Source organism: Copadichromis virginalis, linkage group LG3 (assembly GCF_057382275.1).
Source record: "Copadichromis virginalis isolate Kocher_CV1m ecotype Utaka linkage group LG3, C_Virginalis_male_GT1.1, whole genome shotgun sequence".
NCBI classification, from domain to species: domain Eukaryota; kingdom Metazoa; phylum Chordata; class Actinopteri; order Cichliformes; family Cichlidae; genus Copadichromis; species Copadichromis virginalis.
This window is the reverse complement of record NC_140620.1, coordinates 65,087,389-65,113,060: the sequence shown is the minus strand read 5'-3', so window position 1 is coordinate 65,113,060 and position 25,672 is coordinate 65,087,389. Positions and strand designations below refer to the sequence as shown.

Genomic DNA, 25,672 nt, shown 5'->3' with positions numbered 1-25,672 from the left:
AAAAAACAAGTTAAACATAAAGGAAATCGCACAGAAAGAACAATATAGTGTCCACAGCTCCACCACAGAGTAACACAGTGAAACATTAGGTCCCTGTTAGTATACAAATGAATGATGAATTAATATATTGATTGACTCTGTCTTACAGAAACATAAAGGTTATGATTATGTTAGTTTAAGCACCACCCCGACCCATACTAACTATCTGAATACTTGCCGCACAGGCTGAAGCGAGGAAATGGCAGCAATCACCCCCTGTAGCATAGCAACCAAAGACACAGACAGTGTTTCAATTCGTTTCAAAGCCTGACGCTTGTCTACCCTGGAAAACTCAAACACGGTTTTATTTGTGTTCACTTGGCCCATACTCTGAGCTTCTATCTGATCTCTCTGACTTTTTGTCTTATTTCATGTTTTCTAAAAGGAAACTCATCTGTTACTATGCTAAATAAGTGAAGCTCATCTATTTGTTAATTCTAGCTTCCTTTCCATATGAAAGTGGAGATCATAACGGATCTCAGAACACCAAAAGCCCTCAGAGAGAAAGACGACTACACTTTGTAATGAGACTAAATACAGCTTTCAGCAACAATAGCTAACTGCAGCCACAAGATGGTAGTAATGGAAAGGCTGGATGCACATATTAACAGACAGGAGCTTTATGATCAAATCTGTTTCAGCTGCTCCTGACTTTTTCTCCTCACTTTTTTCTTTGACTTTCACTCAGTATTTTAGAGTATTCATTTGTTTCAATAGCTTTCTTTTCAAAAACCAAGACATAATTTTCGTAAGGCTTAATAAAGTTTTCTGATTCTGAAAGGACAGAGATTGGTCTAAATCTTAAATTATGTTTTAGATTTGACAAACTGCTTCCCTTGCTTGTCCTAATGGAATCCCACTGGTAGGACTGCGTTCTTCCATTTGCGCAACATCTCTAAAATTAGAAATATCCTGTCTCAGAGTGACACTGAAAAACTAGTTCATGCATTTATTACTTCCAGGCTGGACGACTGTAATTCATTATTATCAGGAAGTCCTAAAAACTCCCTGAAAAGCCTTCAGTTAATCCAAAATGCTGCAGCAAGAGTCCTGACAGGGACTAGAAATAGTGTGTGTATTTTGCCCATAATGGCTTCTCTTCATTGGCTCCCTGTTAGGTCCAGAATCAAATGTATAATCATTCTCATCACACACAATGTCTTCAGGCCCCTGCTGCTTTACTTGTGGTTTAACTACATAGAGTATTTAAAAGTAGAATGGGAGGCAGAGCCTTCAGCTCAGACACAGACACCGTCTCTACTATTAGAATTGCACTTAAAAATTTCCTTATTAAAAAATGCATAGTTAGGGCTGGATAAGATGACCCTGAATCCTGTCTTGGTTATACTACAAAAGGTTTAGTCTTTCTTCTTCACGTACTTTTTTCACTCACTGTGTGTTTATACACCACTCTGCATTTATTTATTAGTTGATCTCTGGCTTTCTCTCCTCATCCCCAAACGATCGTGCCAGATGGCCAACCTGATGTCTCAGCCTGATTCTGTCAGAGATTTCTTCCTGTTCTTCCCACTGTCACCAAGCGTCAGGCTTAGTTCTTGTGAACTATGGCTATAGAAATTGAATTGAAATAGTAATCGACCTAAAACCATAATAAGTGTGATTTACTTTAATTCCACTGTAATAATGCGGTGAATTTGATTGCTATCCGATCCCTTACAGTTAGTTACAGCTCCATCGTTTGTAAAAGACACTTTTTCAGCTTCTAGAAATGTTGTTTTTATCTTTTAGGTGGTACCTGTGTAACTGATATATATGTAAGAAATTAACTAAACACGTACTGTAATGTTACATGATGGAGTCGAGCACTTTATGACAGCACACTGTTAGCGGAACACTTGTGATGTCATTTGAACCGGTGGGATCTTGTTTCTGTTACACATTAACGGCGACGTCACATCTTGACAATGGCGGAAGAAGCCGTTGTTGTTGAGGGTTTGTCTTTCATGGATCCTTTCAAAGGGCTTCTGTTGACATATTTTATGCCAGAATCATGCTACGACGAGTTCTTCCTCAAGTTCAACTTTCTAGACGGTAAGAGGCTCGTCGTAGTTTGACAAGCGCAGTTTATTCCCGGAAAGTGTAACTCTGAGGGTCTGATGACAGGACACGAGCGACGTTTCCACGTTAGGTGTAAATAAAGTGAGTCATGTGGTGTCGGAACGCTTAGTTAAAATGTAACGATATTTGAATACAGCTGCATGCAAACAATGAGGGAGCTCGTTTGAACCAGCAGTCTGCTACAAAGTAACGACACGAATGTACCTGAACACGGGTTCGACACGACTGGCAACACCGTGTCAGTTCCACTCTGTTACTCCAACTACGAACTACAAAGTCAGAAAAACAGCAAACGGGAAAAAGTTATTGGAGGAATATTTGTGTTTTTATTCTCTCAATTTATTTCAAAAAGTTCATTTAAAAAATCAGGTGAAGGAAATGTCTTTAAAGTTGATTCACAGATTTAAGTCACGATGTCATTTACTGTAGAAACGTCGTTTTGTTAGCTCTGATTATTCTACCTTTTCTCTTATTAATCACATGCTGATTTTTGCCAAGTTCATTATTCACAAATGTAGGTTTACAAGCAGATGGCTTCATTTTCGTGAGATTATAAAAGAATTGTAGCAAATGTCTCCGTGATTTCTTTTTCACAAAATCGAAACGCTGGCAGTTCCAATCTCTGTAATGTTGAAGTAAACTTAGTGTAATCCTGTTTGCCGTGTGTTCTGTTTCACTGGAGTTAGAAGTGAATCTTATTGAGAGAGGAAAATGTATTTACGACACAGACTGTGGTACAGAGTTATTATAATTGAATATTTAAATTAGTTTTTGTTCTTGTTCACTTTGGGGGCCTCAGGATCTGATCTTTGGTTTTTGCGGGCGATGCGGTTCTTTTAGCTTCTTGGGATCATGACCTCCAGCTTGCACTGGAGCTGTCTGTGGAGAAGAGAATTAGCGCCTCCATGTCAAAGACCATGGTTCCCAGACAGAAAAGGGTGGCGAGCCCACTCTGAATCTGGGATAGGTTACTGCCTGAAATACAGAAGTTCTCGGGGTCGTGTTCCTGAGCGAGGGGAACGCCGGATTGGGGCGGTATCTGGAGCGATGCGGACGCAGTTTGTTGAGGTGAAGAGAGAGCTGAGTATGAGAGCAAGGCTGTCGATTTAGCGGTCTATATTCCTACCTCACCTGTGGAACAAGCTCTGAGTAGTGACTAAAGAGGTTACGGCTACAAGTGCCAAGAGATGAGTTTCATTCAAAGAGCGGCCGGGCTCTCCCTTACAGAAATGGTGAGCTTGGTCATTGAAGAGGGACAGAGTAGAGCCATAGCTCCTCCACATTGAAAGGAGCCAGCGGAGGCATCCACTAGGATGAATCCTGGACACCAGCTAGGTGACGTGTTCCAGCCATGTCCTACCTCCTGCCTGGCCTCAGTCAGACTTGCAACCTGAGCCCAGATACACAGCAGAAAAATTACTCTATAATTTCCTTCAGGATTAATAAAGTATTTCTGATTCTGATGGATGCTTTGAACCGAGTTGAGTTGTTTCCTTTTCGGTTAGTTTCCAAAATAGTTTTTCTGGTTTTAGTTTCGGCTTTATTACTAAATATGAAATTAAAGATGCCTAAATGTTTGTTCACTAATAGGTTCAGTTAACTTTAATATCCCTGCTGTAGAAACAAAGGCCTGTTTGTTTGGTTTGTTTTGCAACTTTACGATTTTTATTCAAAATCAGTTTAACAGTGCAGTGATTTTTTTTTCTTCACTTAACTGTTTTCCTTTACTGCAAATAAAAAAATAATAAATAAAATAATAATAAATAATGAATGTATTGCTGCAGACATTACATTCCAAAGGTCCTGATAATCATTCAGCCTGTGTTTTCTTCCAGTGCCATGTCTGAAGATTGTACTGAGCAAAGGCCTGGGGATCGGCATCATACTGGGATCAGTGATGGGTAAAATGCTTCCTCCACCTCTCTTTGTACCTGCTGTTATCTGAATTGCTGCCTTAGTCAATCAAAAGATAGAATATATTGTTTGGCTTATTTGTTTTTAATTATAAATAAACATCAATTTCATTTAATTTTAGTGAAATAATTAATTATAGTCATATATCCTATGTAGTATAGGCCCATATTTGCCTCAAGGTGCTTTATATCATGAGGTAAAGGAAGGTTGGCGATTGGCCTATAATTAGCTAAGACTGCTGGGTCTAGAGATGCTTTTTGAGTAAAGGTTTAACTACAGCCAGCTTGTGAGAAGACGTCAGGAACAGTAAGATGAATAGCAGATGAGGATCTGAGAGGGAAACAGTGGAGCAGCTCACACAAATATGAAGGAGCAGATTTATGGATACACTTGTACGTAAGAAGTAAGATGTTAAAATTTATCCTGGCTTCTATGGGCGACCAGTGAAGCTGCTGAAGAGCTGGGGTAATATGAGCTCTTCACGGAGTGCAAGTTATGACCCGAGCTGCAGAACTTTGAAGAAGTTGGAGTTTATGAAGGGCCCTTTCAGACCAATAATAAATAAAATAATTAATAAGCAATTGGAGTTAAAAAGAAATCATGGGATCACTTTATGGACCAAAATGTAACAGCTGAACACAGTCGTGGCTTCTTTCTGCAACAGAAATCAAATCTTCTCCCGTATCTGTAGCAGAAGTTCCCATGAATGTGGGAATTTATGGTTGCTTTGCTTTCAGTCTTCTGTCCAGTTCAAACCAGCTCGATGGGGTTTCAGTCTGGAGGCTGTGATGGACACTCCGTGTTTCCAAGCTCTCCATCTTGTTCTTTTTTTTCAGACCTGCATGTATAAGTGTTGTGATCTTCTGTCTCTCTTTCATTGTTAATCGCCTTTTCCTCACATCACTCTACTTTCTGCAGTACAGCACTGTTCAGCTGATGCTGACGAGGCTTTGGTACCACAGTGTGTCCAGCACTGCTTTATGCAGACAGAGGGGGCTGGAGCTGTAGGAGCAGCAGCTTCTGCACTGCTGCAGAGCAGCTTCAAACTGTTAGCCCATGTTGTTCCTGAAAAAGGGCTTTTTGTATCATTGTGAATGAGCATTATGTTGTTTAACCTCTGACAGTTCAACACTTTGTACCATTTCAAGCTCTTGACTGGTAGTGTATACACTGTATTGTTTGCTTCAGTAAATCGCTGCACCCATCTTCCACCTATTTTCCTTGAAAATATAAAGAGGCGAGGGGCGGTGCAGGACTTCTGTACGGTACTGTGTGTTAAATTATTTTATAACTTTTTCCCCAATTGTTTTTTAACAGTGAAGCTTCCTCAGATCTTAAAGCTTCTTGGAGCGAAGAGCGCTGAGGGGCTGAGCTTCAAGTCTGTGCTGCTGGAGCTGTTGGCGATCACAGGGACAATGGCTTACAGTGTTGCCAACAACTTCCCTTTCAGGTTGGACCATGTTTGGTTGAAGTAGAAATGGACACAAGGCGCTCTGAATTCTGCATGTTATTGTAATCAGTGTTTATTAAGGGTCCAGGTTTTCTTTATGCCGTATGTCACTGCAGTTCCTGGGGTGAGGCTCTTTTCCTCATGCTGCAAACAGTCACCATTGGCTTCCTCATTCAGCATTATGGAAAAAGAACCAGCACAGGTAAGACTTCATGCAAACTGAACTGTTACCAGAACTGCTTCGGTCGTTGTAGAATTTTGTGAAGCTTATAGTCGCTTCGAGCATGTATTCATGTGGCGTATAACTGTGACCAATGGTTTGACTTCTCCCCTTGATGTTATTAAATACCAAAATATACATGAAAAAGACATTTTACATCTCACAGCTAGTCTTAACTGAACGGATACCTTTTTGTTTGTTTGTTTTTGTGGCGGAAACGTGCTTCCACATGAGACGAATCATTCAGTTTAACATTGTTACATCGACATGTTGCTTCCCTTGCAGGTCTCCTATTCATGGTTATATACTTTATCCTGCTGGTCCTGCTGCTGTCTCCAGTGACTCCTATGTCAGTGGTTACCTCCTTGCAGGCCTTCAACATGCCGGCGATCATCATTGGGAGGGTAGGCCTGCACACGTCACACGCGTGGTTTTAAATCATCTGTAGCTTTTTTCAGACGTTGTCTTTTCAGGCATTCCTGTAACACAGTACAGTGCATCCAGACAGACTGACAGTACTCAGAGTGATTAGCTTGTAATACATTTTCAAGACCTCATTGTGTGTATGATATGTCAGCTAACACGTGTCATCAGATGAATCCATCTTTACAGTGTCCACTAACAACATGCAGATAGAAGAACGTGTCAGCCTCCACAAACAAACGCTCGAGCTTGAGTAACACGTGATAATCTGTCCGGTTCTCTCAGCTCATCCAGGCATCCACCAACTACGCTAACGGTCACACCGGCCAGCTCTCCGCCGTGTCTGTTTTCCTGCTGTTCGCTGGGTCCCTCGCACGCATCTTTACCTCAGTACAGGTGAGACGATTAAAATACAATGCACACCTCCGTGTCTTTGCCCTGGTTTGAGCAGTTTTTACGGGGACCATTCCTCATCAGAGCGTTAGCTCTTTATTGAACTAAGATCTCATTATAGAGGACATGGTTCACATTCTGCAAAAAGTAAATTATTGAGCTTTATGCTGTCTTTTTACAGGAAACTGGAGACTCACTGATGGCGCTCACCTACGTCATATCCTCAACCTGTAACGGCATTATTACTCTGCAGGTTCTTTACTACTGGAACAGTTCACCTCAGAAGAAAAAAGAGGATTAGACAAATAACCGTCACTAAACGTGGATAACAGAGAGCCATCTACATGTTCGTTAGACACTATGTGTGTCTTTAAACTTGGAAGACCAAACTTACACATGAAATGTTTGTACAAAGCCTTTGGGACACATGGTATTATAGATGTGCACCTGACTGACGTACAGGTGAAATTGTAACAAGCCAGGCTGATCATTCAGCTTTTATGATGAACAGCTTTGGTGGTGGGGTTAAATTATGGGTCGAGCTGCTGCTCTAGTCCTCTCCCTCCCTGCACTGTCCTTACATTCCTTTTGATGCAGTTTCCCTGATTGTGGTTCACACTGGTTTTAATCATCACAGGGTTAAATCTGTAGGCCCTGTGGAGGAAACACGACGAGTAACCATTGCACATTTGTTTATCATATATATTCCACTGACTTGTATTGTAACAGCAGCGAGCGACACAACATATCCTTATATTGAATTTCTCTTCAGCTGAAATAAAATATTGTGATTCTAAGTTGGAGGTTTACAGTTTTTCTTTTCTGCATCATCACATAAAGAGTGTGTGTGTGTGTGTGTGTGTGTGTGTGTGTGTGTGTGTGTGTGCGCGTGTGTGTGTGCGCGCGTGTGTGTTCCTGTCTAGCTATCTTTGTGAGGACCGAAATCTGCATTCTACTATAGTTGTGAGAACCAACAGGCACTTGTGAGGACGCACTCACCGGTCCTCACAAGTGTGAAGCCATTTTGAGGCTCAAAATGTGGTTTTAGTGTCAGGGTTACAATTAGGTTATGGTCAGGTTTAGAGTAAGGGTGAGGCATTCATTTTTAATGGTTAAGATTAGGGTAAGGGGCTAGGGAAACCATTATGTCAATGAAGGTCCTCACTAAGATAGCTGAACGGGCTTGTGTGTGTGTGTGTGTGTACATATTTTTTTCCTGTTTTCTTATAAGTTCAGTGAAGTGATGCAGAAACCAGAGACTGAGAGCTGAACGTGTGCATATTTACTCGCCGGTTAACTTTGAAGAACGTCCACGTCCTGCAAAGAGTTTGTGGATCTCAGGTTTTTGGGTCTTTACCTTACAAAATAAAGAGTTGTTGTTGTTGTGATTTGTTGTCATTTAAATAAAACTAAATTGAATCTTGAATGTAAACACTGAATCACACTTTAAAGCTCTGTTGGTAACCACCACCTGATGCTCACACACAACACTCACACAAACAGAGAATGACTGCAGCTCTTTGTAAAGACTTTTAAGTCACTCTTGGCATATCCATGGCAACCACTTTTTGAAGCCTCATTGCTTGTTGCTAGGTGAGGAGATGTACTGGACCAGAAAATCCTTCCATTGACACTCCCTCCACCTCCTCCTCCTCCCACACTACTCTTTCTCCCCCTTCTATCCAATTCCTATCCTCGCATGGTCCCATGGACCTCAGCAAAAACACCAACGTGTGTGCTTCAACGTCTCCCACTTAGAACAAATGGTCAACGATTGTTCCCGTGCTACTTCTGTTGTCATGTCACATGGTTTGCTGTTCTTGGTTTTTATATTTTTATAGCTACTCCCTAAAAGATCCCTGTTTTACATTTTAAGAATCAAGAGTGTTGTGGGAAAGTGTTAAAGGTCCACATCCTAGGAGGGTCCATACCGCCTTCCAAGAGATGGATGGATATAGAGATGTGTGTCACCCTAAAATATGTCATGTTGAAGGGCTGAGAAGCTATAGGTTTTTGCAGTCTCTTATATGTGCTCTATGTTGTTATGCCCCTCCTGTTGTTGGTCTCGGTGCGCTCATCTTTTCTCCCTTTCCTCAGGATCCTATCCCCTCCCCTCAGTGACCGATTAGCCAGTGCGTGATTCCCTCCCATTTCCATGAGAAAGGCGCTGCTCGGTGAAAGGGTTAAGCCTGTGGACTAAGTCCTAAAAAGCAACCCTAATTTTCTGCTCGGTGGGGGAGTGAGGAAAGCGGGGAGTGGGAACAAAGACGCCCAGGGGAGGAGCGGGGACTCTGGGTTTACTATATGCACCTGCGACTTGAAAAGCCACGGACAATGTGCTTCTGAAACGGCCAATTACGAACGGGCCATCCACTCGCTTTTTCTGTGGAAAGACGTGGGGGAGGAGGAAAGACGAGTCTAAAGGAAGGAAGAGACTAAGGAAAGTGAATTTTTAAAGAGGGTAAAGATAAGAAAGTAAATAATCGAGCTCTAAATAATTCTGGGGACAATAGAGGACACCCTGTCCTGCCTTCCCAGCCCCCAAAATTCATCCTCCCATATCACATGATCCCCTGTGTTCTCCCGCTTTAAGTTCATTTTTGTCCCAAGTGTTATCCTGCCTCGGGCAGAGCTAATGGCTCCACCCGGTAGGAGGAAAAGTGTCTCTGGAATGCTGAGAAACACAATTTAAACTTGTTCAATTCAGCTTTAAAGTCAAAGATTCTCTTTTTTTGATGCAAAGCAAAAATTTACGACTGATAAACTCAGAACATTGTGACAACAGGAAAAAAAGGTTTTCCTGTTTTTCTTTTTTTGCATATTTGTAACAGTTTTCAGATCTTCAAACAAATTTTCATATTAGGCAACAATAACCCAAGTAAAACAAAAGTCCTGTCCTTCTGTTGAAGGACAATTTCATTTATTAAGAGGAACAAAGTTACCAAACCTGCGGTCCAAAGTGAAAAAGGAATTGTCCATTTTTAAATCATAAATTAACACGCAGGCCTGATTACTGCCAGAACTGATGAACAACAAATCACTTAAACCGGGCTAAGTGAAGTTGGGTTAAGTGAAGGTTAAGACATCTCAAAGCAACACTTTATGTTGTGATCTAAAGAAACTCACTAACGGATCAGAAACAAAATCATCGATATCATGTCCAAGTCTCCAGCGGACCACGGTGACAACTATTATCAACGAACTTAGCAGAGCGGCTGTCTTCCCGGGAGTGACCGGCCTACCAAATGACTCCAAGCCTGTGTCGCTGATGTGTCCAGGAGGCGATAAAAGAACCAGAACTACATGAAAAGAACCTCAGGCCTCACTTACCTCAGCTAAGTGTTCATGATTCAACAGGGAGAAATAGACTGGGACAAAATGGCATTCATAGATTTCAGAGTGAAAAAGAGCTAAAAAGTCTCGGGGAAAATCACAGGAGTCTGATACAGAAATGTAACTCTGTCCCATCCATCAGGGATGTGTTAGTGTTTGTTGGTGTCAACTTTGGGAGCCGACACGTTTCATAAAAATGAAACCTTACCAACAGTCGAACATGGCTGCAGCGTGACGGTCTGGGGCTGCTCTGGTGCTTCAGGATCGATGACTTGCTGGAACCACGAATTTGCAAATTGATGGAACAATGAGTTCTGCTCTCTACCAGAAAATCCCAAAGGAGGATGTCGGATGTCAGTTTGTGCCCTGAAGCATGAAATGATGTTCGGCCTTCAGGGTTTCAGGTTATGGAGCAGAATGATGATCTAAAACACACCAGTCCCCTTTAAAAAGGGGAAAAGTGAACAAAACAATGGTTTTGGAGCGGCCTGGACAAAGTGCTGACTTAAATCCTGACCGCCGTTCGTACTCAAAACCCTCCATTAAGGCTTATAGTGGGGTACACTCATACTGCATTCATAATGCAAATATTATAATTCAATAAAAGTTCAAGTGTCAAAGCAGGTAAATACTAGGCCGACATTAAAATGGTGAAAAATCAAATTGTATTAAAACAATGTCAGAATCATCAGTCTGTGTAAATGTGGCTCATGATTGTTCTCTTGAGTAGTTTTAAGGGGAAATCGTTTCCAGAATTACTTGTATTCACTATATAATTGTAGTATTCTAACCCACAACCTACCCACCTAATCCAGCCCAGCACTGTGCAAATGGATGAATGATTACAATATAAACTAAGAAGCCGGCGAGAGCATGAAGGCTGGATTAGTGAGTTATTGGATTGGAGACAAAGTGAGCTGCTGTAATTTCATTTTCATGAAACGTGTTGGCATATACCTAATTTATTAATGTTGTTATGAAAGCCACAAATCTTTTCCATCAAAAAGGAATCAGACTCTTAGTCTAAGAGCTTCATATACATACTGTTTGCATAAATGCTGCCTACGGTAACTTACACATGACACTGGGCAGGTTAAACCCCGAATGCTGGACATAGTTCAGCTATGATGACTAGAACAGAATTATATCACAGTACGTGACTGACATGTCCCGCTTGTGTTTGAAGATCACACTTTGAATCCAACCAGGACTAAACTTAAAAAAGAAATTAGCATTATCTCAACGTTTGTTACTGCAAAAAGTTTAGAAACAAGAATAAAGGTTTTCTGAGGTTTAATCAGGAACACGCATCCATTCTCTTTAAAAGTTATAAAAATACAACTGACAGTTCATTTAAAAACAACTCTGGTCTTTTTCCAATCCAGCGTCCTTGTATGGAGACATTTGAAAGACCAACTGAAAATCTAGCAGTTCACATAAAAATCCTTTCAATTATTTAAAAGCATAGAAAAAGAAATACTACACCTGCCTAGCGCAAGAGGACATGAATATAAATTCAGCATGCTCAGTTCAGATCGATGCATCGAAACATGAAAATGTCCTAAAACTAAATTATAGCAAATAAAACACCTGCACACAGTGAACACAGTCAGATCTTAGAGCTGAAAGTGTGATTCTGACTGAGGCTGCTTGTATTACTGCATGTAGGAGGTACTACTGCACAAAGCCAGTCCTTTTCCTCGTAGACACGGTGGTGATTGTCCAACAGAAGTTTGTTTCATTTCATTCAAATGTAACTGAAGAGTAGAAGTCCAGATCTAACACAAGGCTACTAAACCAAAGCCACATGGCAAAGAGTTAGATTTTAAAAAGCTCTGTTATTCAAGTTGTGCATTTCATTCTCGAGTTTCCTGCTGACGCGTCACAGCAGCACTAACAAATGGCCAGCAGCTCAGGTGATGTGGCTATCACATGATTTCAGATGGCAGAAAGTGACAGTCGCCATTCGAAGACGTGGCCACGGGAACCAGTCCAACCAGCACTGACTGTGCTGGAACCATAATGAAAGCCAGTATCGCAAGTATTTAGGGTGGTTCTAAAACACAAGTTCTATAATACACAAAACACTAGAAAATATTACATGTTATGTACAACAGACACCCCGGCTTCACTCCAGACATTCAGTGAGAGACGTCTGTGGCAGGGTGGTGGGTGGAGTCTCAGCGCTGCGTGTGTGGCCTGGATGCGTCGTGGCACCAAAGAGTACATTCGGATACTTGTCGTACTGCAGACACATCATCAAAAACTTCACAACTTCTTTATGCTGACATTCTGAAGTACTCCACACCCGATTCCATCTCCTCTCTAGCTGCTCGTGAACTGTTCGTCAGTCCTAGATGTGTGTGAGAGGAACCGTTCCAGTGAGGTAGTGCTGCTGCACACTGGTGTAGCCCCTCTGTGCTGTCGAAGGGTCGCTGGCATCTCCTCCCGGTCCAGGAATGTACATGCTGATCATGTCTCTGAGGTCACCCTGCAAAGCCCCCCGATGGTGGTTTGGTGTTCCCGTGGGAGGAGAGTGGGACACCGGTTCTGATTTCACCATGGACATAGTGACAGGGCTGGGCTGCTGTGGACTGCTGCTGTATGACATGGGGCTGTGGGGTGAAGACGGCATTACAAGTTAAACAACATCAAAACAACGTAATTGTTTTGGAATAAAAACGTCAGGATGTACTGCTGAACTACAATTCTGTCCTGTCTTTGTCCACCATAAAAACCAGTGTGCACCGAGCTAGTTACAGCACTTTATCATCAAACACACTCCTGCATTACTGGAAACTCTGCAATAGTTATTTGAATCCGGTGTAGTAATTATATCCAGTTAACTTTTAAGCACCAGATATTTTCAGTTCTGTGTAACATAGATAATAATGCCGCAGAGCGAAATACAGAATTACTTCTCTTACACTGAGAATTTATACATACATATTTTTATCTTGCACTGGGGATTTTGTTGCTATCATCACGTATAAAAATTCCCAATATGTTAACAAACCACAGCGTGAACTCTACAACAGACATGAGTGAGCGCACAGCAGACTATGTTTGATTTTGTAGGAAAACTGACTGGTCTATGTGTCACAGCTGTTTTCTTTCAGTACATCTGCTTTTCTATCTGAATCCTCTATCATAGTTAAATGCGTATTAATGTACACTGATGCAAACTTGTCTTGATTTTCGACACTAAAATGCATTCATTAAATACATGTAGAGAGATATTTTCAGTGTTGGAAGAGACTGGATGGATTATAAAGTTGATACGTGTTCCTGATAAATCTTCAAAATACTGTCTGAGAAAATTTTTACAATTTGGATTCGACTTGTGTTTAAAAGCTTAAAGGAAAAATCTCAAGCTTCAATGATTCCACTGCTGTATTAAAAATGCAGTGACAGATACAGCTGCAGACCAGTCAGCAGAACCAATCAAACTGGGAACTACTGCAATAAATTGCAGCAGCATCCATCCTTACACCTGAAAATTTATCAAGTGTTCAGACTTTGTTTAGGGTCATGAGATCTGTGCTAGGAGGCAAAATCTCCCCTAACACAGGACAATGGTTTGGACGGGGGTCTGTGGGCAGGGGACCACACACGGAGCAAGCCTGCTTGCCAACAAGTTATACTGATAAAGACTGCAGGCAGAGGAATGCAGACAAACCTCGTTGCTCAATCATATGTGGACTTCTTTGTGATTCGGTGGGAATGGATGCAACATATGTGCCTCATTTGAATAAACTCAGCATGATGAGTCCTGTGGCAGTTTGAGAACATCCAGCATTACTTATTTCTGGTATCTTAATTTTCATTCAGTAAAAAAGACATTTCTCAGACTCGTTTTTTAAAATCAGAATCAGGATACTTTATAAATCCCCAAGGAAATTATGTAAAACAATATAACAGTGAGGGGATTTTCAGCACAGAGAAATAAATTCACCGAGTGAAAGTCCAAGGAACCATGAAGTCGCACTAACGAAGGATTGCACGCTCCGTTTCCACCAGATTTGAACACCTTTGACCTGAGTTTGGAGAACTCAATGAAGAAGTAACCTACAGTTTAAACGCTGCTGCTCAGTATCGTATCTGCGCGCTTTGCCATCTTTAACGAGCGCTGGGAACATGCGCGGTTGTTGTTTTGCAGAAACGCAGACACACACTCACCTGTATGAGTTGGCCCCGTTCATGTACGTCTGCGGCGCCGTCATTGCAGGTGGGTACTGGAGAGCTGACAGCTCATACCGGTGGAGCTGCTGTGTGTAGCCCAGTGCCTCGCCCTGCATGCCGGCGTATCCTCCGGTGGGGCCCCAGCCATAGCTCTCCATCCTGGGGCTCCCACCTTGGCTCTGTGCCGCTGCCACCAGCAGGTTTCCCGCTGTCAGTGGGTACTTGCCTACCTGAGTGTCTTTTTTGAGTAAAGGCTTTGTCTTGCGTCGTGGCTTGTACTTGTAGTCAGGGTACTCCTTCATATGGACCGCACGGAGCCGCTTGGCCTCGTCAATGAAAGGCCGCTTCTCAGCATCGTTCAGAAGTTTCCACTCGGCCCCCAGCCGCTTGCTGATTTCAGAGTTGTGCATTTTCGGGTTTTCTTGTGCCATCTTGCGCCTCTGCCCCCTGGACCAGACCATGAAAGCGTTCATGGGCCGCTTGACTTTATCCATGGGGTCGGCTCCAGGTGCGCATGCCGTTTTAGAGCTCGGGTGAGAGTTTCCATTGCTGCCCATGCTCCCGGTCATGGTGCCGGTGACCGGTGACATTCCCTGGGAGGTCTGATGAGAAGGGGGCTGGCCAGTCGGCTTCAGCTCGTGTTCCATCATGCTGTACATGCTGGGAAAAGTAGGAAAGTTGAGTTACAAATAAACGATCGAGCACTCAGGAGCCTTCGTCGCCGTCAATCTGGCGACTTTTGGCCAGGTTCAGTTACACGTTTCCCCGGGGCTTACGCACGACACACCCGTGAGACTGCAGCGGACAACCTGCCCCCCTTTCTTAAATTAAAAGTCTCTCGAGGCAGTCATTAAACTAGCACTGAGATACACTTTCACAGTAAAGTTTTGCGGTTTCAGTGCAGTGAAAGAGTTTACGGAAAACCACTTGTTGTCAGACAGCCAGCTCACACACTGAACTCATCTGTCTGTTCACTCCCAAAGTTCTCCTATTCTCGTGCAGTCAGGCATGAACCAATGGGAATGGCAAAAAGCTTCATTCTGTGCGTGTGCATTTGCAAATGAAAGGGCTCCGGGGGTGCGTGAGACACTTGTTGATGACGGAGTTGGTGAGAGGAAGCATTCCAGTAAGACAAGACGATCTTAATAATCCCCGGGCAACTGTAAACTATATACTGAAAACGAGGTTTTAGCAAAGTTGTCCGTGGAGGCAGCCACGCAGGCTGTCACGCGTCTCCGGGCTTAAAATATGGTTCGAAAGATCCTCAAATATAAATGTATCTATAATCATGAAAGTTGAAATAGTACAAACAACAAAAACTAAAAGAGTAAACAGGGTTTTGTGTTTATAACCAGTTCGATTTCATTTATAAAGCACAACAACAACAGTGTTTGAAACTGCGGGGTAACCGTCCGACAATATCACAAAGAAACCCCCAACGATGAGAGCTCCTCTGTGGGCAACACGGGGGACACAACTCCCTCTAACTGTTAGCCAGGGCCAGGCTGAGAGAGGAGCGCATGCTGCCGCTGGTTGGTTAGGGAGGTGCAAGAGAAAAACCATCAAAGATCCAATAATTTCATTTCAACAGAGACATATTGTGTCGCACAGCCTGTCGGGACTGTTTCACACACGCAGCTCTGGTTCCAGAGTTTTTAAAAGAGCAAGAGACTTTCAACTTAGCATTTCAAACCTAAAAGTTTTTCTAGAAAGAGTAAATTATTTGCACACAGTAACAGAATTATGTAAAAATAGCTCCTGAAAACTAACCATGTTATTGAGTAATAGCACAAACCATGGGTGTGCAATGGCTTTGTAAAACTTGTAGCTGGTAAAATCTGACTGAGGCTTATCTTCCAGTTTACATCCAACAGAAGTTTGAGCTGCAGCTTTAGAAAGCTTCATGCCAAAAGCGAAAGAAATCAGTTTAGCTTGAGGAAAAGATATGTTGGTGTTCATAACTCAGGAGGTGGATATGAAAAGTTCCAACTGTCAAGAACTGGAGTGGAAGTGTCATCGAGAAACTCAAAGAGAGCCAGAACAAGCCTTACAGAGGTAGGAAGTAAAAGACTAGTGAGAGATGCATCCAAAGATCCCAGAACAACTGCCGACACACAAGTGACCCCAGTAGGACAGTCACAATTGTTATTTCAAGGAAGACAGTTACTTGCACCCTGCACAGGAAGCAGAGCAATGGAAACTGTGCAGACACCTTCAAGTCAGACTGAGATACGCTAAAGACAACCTGGAGAAAGACTATGCACACTGGAAGCCCGTCCTTTGGTCAGAGAGAACTAGCCATAGAGACGCTGCTTATGTTTGGAGAAAGAACACAATCCCCACAGTGACACACAATGACGAGAGTACTAATCTGCAGGGATGCTTCGGAGCATCTGGAACTGTGAATGTCGTCAAAGTGGAAGGAATCGGGAAAATCTGGAACCCTGAAGCAGTCGGCAGCAAAGCTGGGTCTGGGTCGCTGCTTTATCTTCCAACATGACAACAACACCAAGCACACATCCCTCATGGTGAACCACCTTCAGAACAACAAGTAAAAAAGCTCTGACTTGAATTCCATTGAAAGTCCTTGACAGTTTAATTTGGAGGAGCTTGAAAGTCGCTAAGAATGTACTGGGATTACTTTGGAGATGTGCGAGTCTTGTTGAACCACAGCAAACGACTGCAGCAATGTCGACAACCCTGGTAGTTTTGTAAAATGATTTTATCACCGTGAAGTGAAGTTGCTTGAAAAAGCTGAATTAAAAGTGTTTGTTCTGTTGGTACGTAACCAAATCATGTGTTAACATCAGTTATCAGAGTGTCCTTAAAGCCAACACTGATGAGACAATCATAACGAGAAGCTTCAGATGAGAGTTTGGGTCGAATTTAGTTCCAAGAACTTCAACGTTATTTATACCAAATCACAACAACGTGTTTTATATTGGAAGGTAAAGACCTCTACAATGTAGCCAGCTCTGATTAGTACTCACAATCAGAGCCTTAAAGAATGATAATAGAGTACGATGTGGCTGTTTCGATTACTTTAATTATGCCGTACTATCTCCTGCTGACTTTGTGAACATGTCAGAGAATCAGAGACTCTTTTAATGTTAAAGAGCTTGGACCGTGACATTTCCATTATATCTCCTCATTCAGCAGACCCACGAAATAATGATGAGATTCAAATGTTTTGGAACGCATCAAAGTCCAAACAGCTTGATGGAAAGGAGGGGAAATCTGAATGAACAGAAATAAAGTTGGATAAAATACGCTGGGGTTTGGAGGTCAGAGAAGTGGGTAAAGGCTATAGATTTATAGGGGGAGAAATAACCAATGAAAACAGGGAAGGCCAGAAAATGAAGGTGAAAAGAAAGGAGGAGGGATGCAATGATGAAGGGATGGATGATGAAGGGGTGGGTGATGGGTTGGTGCAGGAGGGTGGATTTGGATGACAGGGCTTGAATAGACCTCTATTCTTCCCTACGCTGGCTTCTCTTATCATGCAAAACAGGCCCGTTCAGCCTCCCAGCCATCCGTCACACAAAGAAAGACCATGGCAGCCTTTTTACAAGCCTCACACTCACATAATCCACCCACCCCATCCCACCATCTCTCAACCCTGCGATCCAACACCCAACAGGGAGCGAGTTGGTACCCACAGTGTGCATGTGGCATTTGGGGGATGGGCACAGGGTACATTCACCACAAACAGCGCCTTTGGAAAAGGGACCACCTAACCTGAGAAGCAGGCCACAAAGTTGAGCTGTGCACCATGTTTTGAGGCTGTGCAGACACGATTATAGAACCACGGGAAGCTGGAATAAGGCTGCCCGTCCATCCCAGGGCTAACATTTCTCTATCTTACGTCTGTGCCTGTGAGCTGGAAATTAGTCTGTGGATAAACTGTCAGTGTCGCTCCTCCAGCAGGCTGGGAGAGAAAGAAAATGCAAATCCACAAGAGTGTGCATGTGTGCTACAGAGAGTACAGGGCTGATTATGTTAGCAAGGCTGAATCGACGTCTCCCTCTAGTGGACGGAGACGTTATCGTTCATACATTTGTTGGCCTCCTGCAGGACATGCTGATGGTGCTGCTTCTCAGACAGCTTCTATTTGCTCAGCAGGAAAAACACTGTATGCGTCTCTATTTCATCATTTTATATTCCAGCTTTATTACAAATGCACACATGTATCTTTACCTTATCGTAGACATGCCTTATGCCGTTACATGTTTAGTACTTTATTATGAAGAACTGCACTCTATGCAAGAGTCCGTCAACCAGCCGCAGCCTCAGTAAACTGGTACGGTCTGTAGCTGCTGCACCCACGGTGGGTGAGTCAACCTCAACACCGTTTCACACAAACACCAAATATTTGAATAAGAGCAAATTAATTCAGTCCTATGACGCTCCTGTTGTCTCAGGGCTGTCTCTTTTTAATGAAGATTCAGATCTTAATGAGCTCTCTTTAATTGGGAGAAAGAAAAAAAAGACAACGGGAAAATAAATGATGGGAAATGCAACAGAGACACTGACACGTTCTCCTCTGATGGGACACAAACGTGTCTGAAGATGTGAATATTATAAGAGTTCCAGCTCTAACATTGACTGCTCCACTCCATCGCCCACGTCACTGAGTGAGCTTTGCCACAAAAGTAGACACCACACAGGATTTGGCCAACAGAGGGCTGCTTTACAGCTTTAAAGAAAAGGAAAAGAAAAGGATGTTTTTATTGTTTTTCTTTTAAAGACCAATAAAATAAATACTATACAGTATCCAATGTAGAAAACCTGATACACTGTCTCAAAAAAAAAAAAAAAAAAAAAAAAAAGAGAGGGGAAACAATCCATACATTTGGGGGAAAAATAAAAAATATTAGCACTGATAGCACACACCTCATAATACGAGAGCTCAGAAACTTTTGGTGGAGTGGAAAGCAAGATAAAAATCTCTATATACTTTTATATTTGTAGTTTGGTCCAGATGACACTCCCCATTCATCTATAAGATTTGGATGAGGTAGGTTACAAAACATGACCACAACCATTTGAAATCTTATATTCCCTGTAAAAAAAAAAAAACAAAAAAAAAAAAACCAAAAAAAAAAAAAAAAAAAAAAACCAAACAAACAAACAAACAAAAAAAACTCCAATCTCAACTAACTGGAGACGGGGAAAAAAAATAAAAACCAAAAAGCCGCTTGGATCTGGGTCAGGAGGCCAAATCGCTACAACTCACCGTTTCTGCCTGCAAGCACTCCTCATCTGAACTCTACTGTACAAATGGCTGAACAGGGTTACGGCCGCAATGGGAAAGGAGGAAAAGCAGAGAAGCACAGCAGTAAAGAGGATCAAATTTGTCAGCCACTGTACAGCTCATTTTATTGATCATGTCCTGTTTACTTCCAGAACCCAAAACCTGCTGTAAACATGACCGTGGGCGTGCGTTGTGCAAATACACTGAAGATTGTTTAAATACTGAGCTAGTCAATCACACCGCTGTTCATTCAGAACACCGTCGAGTCCAGACTGCTCGGGTCAGCCGACCGACGCTGCAACAGCCAAACCTCACACAAGCTGCAAATCAACAGTGTCTCTTTGCCAACAATCAGCAAGTATAATGTCATCACTGGACTTTAAATGTGCTTTTGGAAACAGTTCTGGCGTGAAGCAGAGTATTTAACCGCTGGGAAAATTTCAGGGTCGATAAAAGACAATGGCAAATGGAGCGGGTCAGCAAGTCATTCTTCCAAAATCATGTCAAATGCTGAGTAAATTCAGGGTGGAATTTAGAAAAAGGAAGTTTTTAGTATTCGTATTGTAGGAAACAAGCTTTTACTTCTAAAACAATCGGATATGGGTGGACAAACAGAAGCGGGGAGTCTTCTAGATAAGATCGGCCACGTTCATGGGCATCTCCTCCACGGTGGTGTTGTAGAATGTCTCAATGTCCCTCAGTGTTCGCTTGTCATCCTCGGTTATCATGTTAATGGCTACTCCCTTTCTGCCGAAACGACCTCCCCGACCGATCCTGTCAAAAACAAAAGGGATCACCGTCACTGCAGATATCATCTCTTTGGGTTTGCTGCTCATGCTCACGTTGGACAAAGAGTTGACGTGAACATTTCATTTGCCTGTTGTGCATAGCTGCCAATCATGTCTGCAAACCGTTTATGTCCTCACCTGTGGATGTAGTTTTCCCTGTTGGTTGGCAGGTCGTAGTTGATGACAAGGGAAACCTGCTGAACATCAATACCTCTGGCCTGAGAAGAAACAAACACCTTTACTTACATGGCACAACTCAATTTTGGATCTAACAGCGAGCCAAAGCAGGAGAAGGATGGTCTCTGAAAATGTACTGCTCCCCCCTTCCCCTGGAGTTTCTCTGCATCACTCTGAGACAGGATATTTTAGAGATGCTAAGCAGCCTTACATATTTGTTTAATATGTGCATTGAAGGACATGTCCTGGTCAAACAGGAGGCCGAGGTCATGCCATCCAAGAGGAATCTGGCTGTCAGGGCCGAGCACAATAACCTCAGTTTGATCTTTATGGCCATCTATCAATTAAAATTGGGTCGTAAACTGGATGTTTCTTTGCACTCATGTCCTGAATAAGAGCTAACCCCACATACAAACTGGTGGTGGGTCCAGTTTCTATGACCCACCACAGCTTTACCCAGAACTCTCACAGGTGAGCTACAGGAATAAATGTAATCTGCCAATTAGTTGTGAGTCAGGGATTTCAACCCAGCTACAGTGGAGGGCAGATCTCTGCTCTACCAAGGAACTTTCAGTCCTTTACCAACACTGCAGCTGGCAGGAGAGGGAACCTTGGACTGCAAACAGCACTAATAAGAAGCAGTTACATACCAACAGGTCAGTGGTAATAAGGACTCGACTGGAGCCCGAGCGGAACTCCCTCATGATCAGGTCTCTCTCCTTCTGGTCCATGTCACCGTGCTGAAAAGACAGAATGAAATCTTACAACATGCACTGAAAGTTTCCACACTTGTACCAAATGTGTCAGTCACACAAAGAGGTTCGTACCAGAGCAGAAACTGTGAAGTCTCTGGCATGCATCTTCTCAGTAAGCCAGTCCACTTTTCTCCTTGTGTTGATGAAGATCACAGCTTGTGTGATGGTCAAGGTTTCGTACAAGTCGCACAAGGTATCCAGCTTCCATTCCTGAGGACCACCAGGTCAGACTGTTAGCACAGCAAGCTCAGCATGAACACCCTGATTACAGGGAAAGCGAGTGCACGTTTTTCACCTCTTTTTCCACATTTATGTAAAACTGGCGGATGCCCTCAAGTGTCAGCTCCTCCTTCTTCACGAGGATTCTGATAGGCTCACGCATAAACTTCTTTGTGACCTCCAAAACATCAGCTGGCATGGTGGCAGACAGTAGGACAACCTTAAAAAGATTTACAGAGATATCCGTCAGCTACAAGCAGAGTTCATATTTCAAGCAAGGATCTTTGGCTCGGCCGTTACGGCGCTGACACCAAAGTTCTAACCTGGATGTTGCTCGACAGCTTCTGGAAGATCTCGTAGATCTGATCCTTGAATCCTCGACTAAGCATCTCATCAGCCTCGTCCAACACGAACATTTTGATGTATTTAGAAGCTGCAAAAAGGGAACCACCATGTTACACATACGGGCACATAACACAGCCATACGCTTGTACACCGATACAACTGATTCATGTTGGATTTAGGAATCACGTGCCACTAATGAGGTTTCGGTAATGAAGCGTCTTCAGGTGTAAAGGTGCCGTATTCAGAAATAATGAACGTATGATCATGCCTCTGGACCTCTGTTGTCATGAAAGCTCGAGCCAGCAGAACGCCGACCACAGCTACACCACAGCAGGGGCTTACAGTGTCAGCTGACACGCATGGGTTTCATCATTATACAGCATTATACAATAACTGACCTCCGAGGTGATCAAAGTCACCAGAGACTCGTGTTAATTTCTTTCTTTGTGGTCACACATTTCAAACTAAGCCTGATTTAACTCCTTCTCAGGAAGACTTACAAAGGTTTTTGCGAGTTAGCATGTCAAAGACGCGTCCGGGAGTTCCCACCACGATGTGTGGGGCTTCAGCCTGCAGTTTCTGGACCTCACTGCGGATGTTGGTCCCTCCAATGCAGGCATAGCAGCTGGCTCCCATGTAGTCGCCCAGGGCAAGGACCACTTTCTGAATCTGAAAGAAAGTCAAAGACCAGACGTTAAGCCATGCAAAAGGCTACATGAGAGATCCTTAAGAAACAATAGCACAATATGTCACTAGTGTAAGAGGGCAGGTGTGGAAGCCTACCTGCTGAGCCAGCTCCCTAGTGGGAGCCAAGACCAGAGCCTGAGTGCCTTTCAGCTCCACATCAATCTGCTGAAGGATGGAAATGGCAAAGGTGGCAGTCTTCCCAGTGCCAGATTGGGCCTGAGCAATCACATCGTAACCTGAAATTAAAACATGTGCAATTTAGTATCCAGGGAATTCTTGGGGTTGTTAACTGCTAAGTGTTAGAAACACATCATTACATATTGAAGCACGCTTACCCTTGATACAAGGCATAATGGCCCTTTGCTGGATAGCTGAAGGTTTCTCAAAACCATAGGCATAAATTCCCCTGAGCAGGGTCTCACGTAGACTCATCTCATCAAAACTATCCACAATCTGGTTCCAATTGCTCTGGAAAGGTTAGAAAGAGCACAGGTTTATTGTCAGTTCATTACATGCTGTGCTGTGAAGAACGTCACAGTGTTGGTGAGTTTCATAGGAGACTTACCTCAATGATCCCATCTGGCTCCATGCCTTCAGGGCCATTGTCTCTGTGAATGACAGAAACTCAGTTATCTTTCCTCTCAAGCTGCACTTGTAAATGACCTTAATGCACTAAATCCTCTCTGCCCACGAATAATGAGAATAAAAAGAATCTTCTGTGGCACAAAAATATCCCCCTTTAAGTAAACGTGCTGATATAATCATTACCAGGCTCGCCGTTATATCATTCTTCCCAAACTTGGCATGAAAAAAGAAGCCTTCGCCCCTTGTGCTGTGACGCGCGGCCTTGTGGAGAGGCCGCCATTTTTGCTACATACAATCAAGATGGTCGTTTCTCCATTCAGGGAGGAAAAGACAGGGGCGGGTGGACGCTTCACGGAGGAAACAGAGCCACAGCCACGTCGAATGTGGCCAAGTAGTCGACAAACGCCGACATCTTTGTGTTCAAAGCGTTCGGATCATTTAGAGCTGTCCGCGATGCTATGAAGAAAGCGGCAGAAGAAGCTTCGCGGCTTTCCGCCGCGGCCTGCTCCGCATTAGCTGCTAGCAACAGGGCCTGCTAGTCTGTAACTGTCGGCGAAAGTCGGCGAAAGCTATTGTTCATTTAGACACGTAAGGCACAGCGCTTTATGGAGGCAGCACACAGCTCCACCACATGCAGCGTGTGTAAGTGGAAAAACGACCATTTTCAGCGGCCTTAAAGCGGCCTTTGTTTAAAACGCCGACCATCCGTACTAAGACCATGTGACTCCATCGAACAGCACGAAACGGCATTAATTCACCTTTACAGACAAAATAAGGTTCGTTACGTGTATTACACCCGAAAATATCGTAGTTCCGATGTTTTGGCTTCAATATCAAGTTACTACAAATGAAAAGAGGAAGAATTTTTAAAGGCCTACATCAGGCTTGTTCACGTGCTGTCGCCGGATGCCGATAACGACCGCAGTCTGTATCCACATCTGAAGCATTAAGACTAATATAACTTCTGACTAGCATGACTTTAACGATCTAAAACATTCAATCTTATTTCACACTCGTCTCCTGAAACGCGCAGAGTCCTAATGTTCATCTAAGACAAAAAGTCCCCGAATGTTACTCGACTACAAAACTCGGTTAAAAATCTGCATTCTTGAGAACATCAAGTAAAATATGACGGATTGAAGAAGAAAATACGCCCTAGAACTCACACTTTATGCGACCAAAAGTAGCCCTCCTTACCTGTTATCATATTCAGCCGACATTATTTCAAAGAAAGAATCCGCAGCAGAAATCTCTTATATAGGTTATGCGCACAAAGAGGCTTTCTCATTGTAAAAGCTCACCGTCACTTAGCTGTGGTCCCGCCCACAGGCACTTGCGATTGGACGAGCTCTACGTCACGTAAAAGTAAGCAGACCCACGGGGCGGACCGTTTCCGTTTACAGTATGCTCGTAATTCACGCTCGTGCCCGAGTTCTTTAGCCAAAGAGGCGGGGTTTCAGTTTTTACGGAATCCGTTGGTGACGCAACCGGGTTTCTTCAGTCCGCCTGCCCAGGTGTGTCCCCGCTGCTTTGTTCAGACATTAAAAAACGCCGAATTAAAAATAAACACAATTTTTAAAAATTAAAAATAAACACAATTTTTAAAAATTAAAAATAAACACAATTTTTAATTCGGGTCATGCAACGTGTTAATGTTCCAGCATTACGTCGAGTATTTACAGCCTATCAGAAATGAGGCTCCTGTGTAATATGCATCAACACACTGCTCTTTACATTCACTCATACTCTATCACGGGAAAGAGTTAAAAAAAACTTTCTGTTGATTATCTCAATTTCGTGCTGAATCTGGATAATGGACAAATCTAATGACAGTGCAGTAGGTTAGCTCCATAAATGTAAATAAATAAATAAAGCTTGAAAAACTAATGTCTATAATGGCACATTTTAATGCTTTAAAAAAAACCATAACCACAAAATGACACCATGAAATTAAACTGAACATTGTCCCAGTGACAATAATGTGGCATCTGTACCTGGTTTAGAACTTTTTAAGTGTTATCATATATATGAAGAACCCATCGTGTCTTTCTAGTCTCTACATGTGCTGAGAATCATTCAGATATTTGCTCTGAAATGGGGTTTTATTACTTTCATGTAATGTGTTTTTTATTTCTTGATCTAATATTCTGTCTCCATTAAAATTAAACTACCATAAACAACTAGGCTGCTCATTTCTTTGTGAGCAAACTTACAAATTCACCAGATCATCAGATGATTGTACCACTGTACTAATATTCACTTTCTACACAGATTGATGCTTTTTCTTTGTGGATTCCCTCATCAGGTATTGCTTTTCTGTATGGGGCCGATTTGGACTTCACACCATGTGGGCAGCAAAAACAAAAAAGCACTTGGGTTTTGGTTACGACTTGTTCTCTCAGTGCTTATGTATCGTCTGAGTGTCGACACCTATCACAAAAAATACTGCAGTGGCTTTCCTCACTTTCACAGCCGTTAGAAAGGGACTGTGAAAAGGTGTTGTGGCAGTGATCGAAGCGCCCATTACAGCAGGTATCAGTGTGAAAGGGTCTGCAACCATCCCCTCTGCAAAGAGCTGGCTGAATACCTGATACTGCAGGTTAATGAGGCACGCATTCACACCCCTCACCCACCACATCCTGGTAGTAGTCACTGCAAGGCCCCCTTTGTACTTTGTGGATGATGCAATCAATATGGGACTGAATGATATCCTATAATATCTAGATGCAGTTAGTTTAGCGACATGTTCAAGGCCGTCAGCTGTGCACCCCCAGCTTCCCCAGAGAAAGAGTCTGGTTTGGTGCAGCCACAGAGCACGGAAGCTCAAAG

The 25,672-nt window shown here is 42.9% G+C and overlaps 3 protein-coding genes and 1 non-coding gene across 5 annotated transcripts; 1 reads left to right on the top strand and 3 right to left on the bottom strand.

The window, feature by feature from the left end:
• The first annotated feature begins 1,924 nt into the window (after positions 1-1,924).
• On the top strand, positions 1,925-7,315 carry mpdu1b (mannose-P-dolichol utilization defect 1b). Its single transcript, XM_085451880.1, has 7 exons — positions 1,925-2,091; positions 3,954-4,019; positions 5,350-5,482; positions 5,599-5,684; positions 5,988-6,106; positions 6,411-6,521; positions 6,700-7,315. The coding sequence occupies exons 1-7, from the start codon at positions 1,965-1,967 to the stop codon at positions 6,817-6,819; spliced, it is 762 nt and encodes a 253-aa protein (XP_085308006.1). The 5' UTR covers positions 1,925-1,964; the 3' UTR covers positions 6,820-7,315.
• A 3,812-nt stretch (positions 7,316-11,127) lies between these two features.
• Positions 11,128-15,190, bottom strand: sox19b (SRY-box transcription factor 19b). Its single transcript, XM_085451879.1, has 2 exons — positions 14,031-15,190; positions 11,128-12,466 (listed from the first exon to the last, which is right to left on the bottom strand). Exons 1-2 carry the CDS (start codon positions 14,690-14,692, stop codon positions 12,205-12,207), a joined length of 924 nt encoding a protein of 307 aa, XP_085308005.1. The 5' UTR covers positions 14,693-15,190; the 3' UTR covers positions 11,128-12,204.
• Positions 15,191-19,395: 4,205 nt separating this feature from the next.
• On the bottom strand, positions 19,396-24,358 carry eif4a1a (eukaryotic translation initiation factor 4A1A). Of its 2 annotated transcripts, none has more exons than XM_085451878.1 (11): positions 24,145-24,358; positions 22,824-22,866; positions 22,594-22,726; positions 22,355-22,494; positions 22,072-22,240; positions 21,550-21,659; positions 21,303-21,446; positions 21,080-21,217; positions 20,903-20,992; positions 20,214-20,293; positions 19,396-20,061 (listed from the first exon to the last, which is right to left on the bottom strand). In XM_085451878.1, the coding sequence occupies exons 2-11, from the start codon at positions 22,845-22,847 to the stop codon at positions 19,917-19,919; spliced, it is 1,173 nt and encodes a 390-aa protein (XP_085308004.1). In that variant the 5' UTR covers positions 22,848-22,866; positions 24,145-24,358; the 3' UTR covers positions 19,396-19,916. The 2 variants fall into 2 exon arrangements, with proteins under 2 accessions (XP_085308004.1, XP_085308003.1); XM_085451877.1 differs by lacking the exon at positions 24,145-24,358 and adding an exon at positions 24,041-24,132.
• Positions 21,809-21,949, bottom strand: LOC146716650 (small nucleolar RNA SNORD10). Its single transcript, XR_014919479.1, has one exon. It is a non-coding gene; the product is annotated as a small nucleolar RNA SNORD10 (small nucleolar RNA).
• Positions 24,359-25,672: the final 1,314 nt, after the last annotated feature.